Genomic DNA, 4,371 nt, shown 5'->3' on the forward strand with positions numbered 1-4,371 from the left:
CCGCCTTAGGGTTAGTAGGAGATCAGTGTTCTCCTCCGTTGCCTTTTGGCGAGGGTTAGTAGGAGATCAGTGTTCTCCTCCGTTGCCTTTTGGCGAGGAGCGTCAGGCTTGAGAGAAAGATTGACACAACAGGTAGCAAATCTTGACAAGCTCATAATTGACCTAGCGTGCACGGCCATAATGGATCACGCGCACCAAGGCCTGCAAGGCGCAGCATAGCCGAAGAGGAACTGTTGGCCATGCCCTAGGTTTGTCTGAGTTCATAGCACCGAGGCGAATGACTTTGCCGCGATTGCCCGATGACCCGACTTTCACATGCCCCGGCACATTCTGACAGCCTACAATAGGGACCGAGGCTAGGCCCCACGGCGGGCTTTTCTCCCATTTCATCGTTTATTCCTGAAAGCCACTGATTGGCTCAAGATAATTTGCGAGGTTCCGCTGGGTGCAATTCTCTCTTCTTGAGGAACTACTGGGGAGGAGGGCTTTGTGACCCATGCAACTCGTGTCAATGAACACCATCTATCCGCCTCTACCAAGGTGTAAAATGCATCATGCTCTCTCTCTAAAGACCCTGTGCGTCAGCCACTGAGTTGCGTTCTCTTTCCAGTCATCCGACGGTACAACCAAACACAAAAGGCAATACCGTTGTCGTCAATGAGTGTTGTCGCAACTTCAGCAACCCACAATGTAGCAGGCAGAAGCAAACATTGCGCAGCAAAAAAATTGAGCTCCATGGCAAATGGCCCAATAGCAGGGATCGGAAGCCTGTTGGACCATTTGGGGATCCGCATAGCGTGTGACTCCCTCGAGAACCCAACAGCTGCGTATATTCTATCGCCCAGCGTCCATAATATAGGCCCGTGTATCAGATAGAACATGTATGATATCCGACCCAGGTACTGGCAAAAGCAGGACTCAAAGAATCGGCGAAGCCACGAAATACGTGGCACAGAGACCACCAAAAAGGCGGAAGCGAAGAAGAGATAGAACCATTTGTAGTCAAAGACTGCTTGAGGCTTGAAAATTGACAGTGTATGCCATCCCGGTGAATCGCGCAGCACCTGGATGTCGGAGTCAAAGGAAGGAGCACCGCCCAGATAGAAGCTCACAAGAAAGAGTGAATGGAAAAAAGGCGATTTGAGTCTTTCCATGCGCATGATCCAGGCTGGCAAAGAGCCGCTCGCCACGATATGGTCGATGTCCGACAGCAGCATCCCTGTCATGAACATCGCATAATGGGCACCATCTGCAATGTACAGCAGGTAGAAAATCAACACTGCCTGGCAAAGTAGACGTGCCCTCTGGGTACAGCGGGAGAGGGCATTGCAGGTTGTGTAGATTAGAAGTGACCCTTTCATCTCCACGGGAATGGACCATGTGTGCGCGTTGTAGGAGAGCCATGGCTCTCCACCAGTGCGAAAGACGAAAGTGAAATTTTTCACGTCGACATACCACTTCCAAATACCAGCGCTGTAGGTGGGCTCGGGGATGAAGTCTGCCAAGATTCCAAATACGTGCCATAGAGAGAGGGTCATGAAGGTGGTGACGATGATAGGTAGATACAGCCTGAGCCATCTTCGGAAAAGCGCAGATGCAAGTTTGTCTCCAAGTTTGGTGTATTCGCCAGCGTTCATCAAAGCCAGTGGTTGTGTTGAGAGGACGTAGCCAGAAAGAACGAAGAATGTGGAGACTGCGTAGTGGCCTCCGGTAAAAAAGTTGCGGATGCCAGGCATGGCAGCTACGTAGTAATCGCCTTGATAGCCCCAGGCGTTCTCGAGTTTGAAATCGGCTTTCTGAGCGTCGTGGCTCCATAGCTCATGATGAAGAATGTACACCAGCAGCGCAGCGAATCCTCTGATGCCGTCCAGGTATGCCGTGGGTCGCAGTTTTGCATGTTTGACGGACAGCCGCTTCATGAAGCCAGGCCTAAGCGCAAGCAAGGTTGCATGGAGGAATCGTGATGCATGCCGGAGAGCCACGAAAAGTCGCTTCGGCGCGGTCGTCTCGGCAAAAGTATTGCCCTTCTCCGCAATAGATTCCAGTTCTTCATCGGTCATGTTTCGAGGAAGATATTCGATTAGAAGTAGAAATGTGACCAAGGGTTCCTCAAGGACTGTGCAATGAAACAAAAGCGAAGGTGTACAAACTCATCAGTGGGGAATCTGGGGGTGAGAGACCCGCAAGCACTGGTCACGCGAATGCACAAACCAACTGCCAATCTTTTCAGCCCGTTCCGTATTTCTCAAGACCTTCGAAATTTTCACCCGAGGTCGTTCTCGCCATGACAGGCGAAGCAATGAGCATTCTCGCGTGACTAGAGATTGCGGCGTCAGGCGTCCTGGGTGGTCACCACTGTCAACGTACTCTCCTCGGCTGGATGATTGACTCCGAGGTGCAGATCTTGTGACATGTGAAAGAAGAGAGCACGTATCCGCAATGGCTGGTTTCCCCACCGAGAAGTGCCGACAGGGCTTGAGCTGCGTTGATGTTGAAAGCTTCGGCTCGTTTGAATGCAACAAGCTCGGGGCGGGAGTTGCTTGGTCTTGATCGCGACACGGCGACATTGCCGAAAAGCGTTCCTATGACCGAAATCATGCAGTTTTCTGCTATATCACGCGCCGCAACGTCCAAGTCCGGGGCCGAGAGCCACATTCGGGCCTAGCGCCGTAGCATTATTGACAGTTGGATTGTGCAGGTGGCGCGTCTCCCCCTGCGTCGAATCCGACCTTCCCCAGATCCCCACAACCTCGCGGAAGCGCCACCCGAAGCTGAATCCCTCGGCTGCTTGCTGAAGAGGGGAGAAGCTCGACGCTAATGCTTGCCGTACGGGCGGCGGCTCCCGCTTGACAGACGTCTGTCTGTCAGGAACAGAACATCCTCGTCTGCACTTGACACCCTCATCACATACCAGGATGGGACAACGATCTCATATGAAGCCGCTAGCTCGCTTGCGCCGACGATTTTGGCTTGGTGTACCTTGGCCCTGTCGAGAGCGAACGTTTAGAGTGTCGGTGCTTCCCTGATCACAGGCGAAGCCGTCTAATGCTCCGGCGCAATCCTCGCAAAGCTCAATGTTTGTGGTCTGGCTTATCCAATCCCAGCAGGTCCGACAAGCCTGGTAGCCCTCCATAAACTTTCGCAGCTGGCTTTTTTCCAGGGTCTTCAATTGTCTCCCGGAACGTCCTCGTCACCGACTTTCTTGCCTCGGTTGAGCACACTCTCGCTTCTATGGCGAGCAATGATCTTTAAACCTCTCATGGATGGTAGTAGCGGGGCTAGAGTGTTTAGGGGCGCGTTGAGCAACTGTGTCGGGTGGCTTTTCAAGCCCAATGTAGATCTCTGCGAGATTTAACAAGGAACTGCTGCTGCCCTCAATCATGACCATGACACAGCTTTTACTCCATGGAGACCAAGACGATTTCAGAGGCCATCAAGCCTTCGAAAATTGTTTTACCTACCATACCAAAGCAGATCCAACGCATTATTCCCGCCTTGTTTGCCCTATTGTTTCTTTCTCTCACCTTCTCCGGACATCTTGGCGAGCTCGGATCTACAGTCTTCGTGCCTAAAGCCACTCTCTTTCCACGAAAGATCTGGCAGACATGGAAAGTCGATCCTCTCGACTTCGAAGAACGCGACCTCAATATCGCGCGATCATGGGTAAAGATCAACCCTGCTTATCGATACGAGGTCTTAACAGACCAGAATGACCTGGCTTATGTGGAGAAGAACTTTGGCCCAGACGGTTTCAATCGTCTTGATATCGTCTACGTCTACCGCGAGTTGACTGCTAGGATCATCAAGGCCGACCTGCTCCGCTACCTGGTCATGTACGTTGAAGGCGGGGTCTACACAGACATCGATGTCGAAGCTCTTCGATCCATCGACCACTTCATCCCCGAGCGATACCGAGAGCAAGACATCGATATGGTACTCGGCGTTGAAATCGATCAGCCAGAATTCAGCCAACATCCAATACTTGGTCCAAAGTCTCAATCTTTCGTCCAATGGACTTTCATGTGCAAACCACGGCTTCCCGTCATGCTGAGCCTCGTGGAAAACATCATTTTATGGTTGAACTCCGTGGCGGAAGAGCAGAAAGTCCCCATCTCTGAGATCAAATTGGACTTCGACCAAGTCATCTCCGGCACCGGACCATCAGCTTTCACCCGGGCCGTACTCGACGAAATTTCCAGAAAGACAGACTCGGAAGTCAATTGGGACGCCTTTCACGATTTGAATGAGTCCAAGCTCATTGGAGGCGTCCTCGTCAGTGCTGTTATTGGTTCGGTTGGTGCTGGTTCTGTGGTCAAACCGACACCAACCGGCAACTCGACATGTAAGAACCATTTGACCAGATGGTGAACC

The 4,371-nt window shown here is 52.0% G+C and overlaps 2 protein-coding genes across 2 annotated transcripts; one reads left to right on the top strand and one right to left on the bottom strand.

The window, feature by feature from the left end:
• Nucleotides 1–581: 581 nt before the first annotated feature.
• On the bottom strand, nucleotides 582–2,060 carry WHR41_09575 (uncharacterized protein; the record flags this gene model as incomplete). Its single annotated transcript, XM_069378178.1, has 1 exon — nucleotides 582–2,060. The coding sequence occupies one exon, from the start codon at nucleotides 2,058–2,060 to the stop codon at nucleotides 582–584; it is 1,479 nt and encodes a 492-aa protein (XP_069224811.1).
• Nucleotides 2,061–2,854: 794 nt separating this feature from the next.
• On the top strand, nucleotides 2,855–4,368 carry WHR41_09576 (uncharacterized protein; the record flags this gene model as incomplete). Its single annotated transcript, XM_069378179.1, has 1 exon — nucleotides 2,855–4,368. Exon 1 carries the CDS (start codon nucleotides 3,406–3,408, stop codon nucleotides 4,366–4,368), a length of 963 nt encoding a protein of 320 aa, XP_069224812.1. The 5' UTR covers nucleotides 2,855–3,405.
• Nucleotides 4,369–4,371: the final 3 nt, after the last annotated feature.

This window comes from Cladosporium halotolerans (genome assembly GCF_011745625.1).
Source record: "Cladosporium halotolerans strain TM138-S3 chromosome Unknown Sca247, whole genome shotgun sequence".
Classification (NCBI taxonomy): Eukaryota; Fungi; Ascomycota; class Dothideomycetes; order Cladosporiales; family Cladosporiaceae; genus Cladosporium; species Cladosporium halotolerans.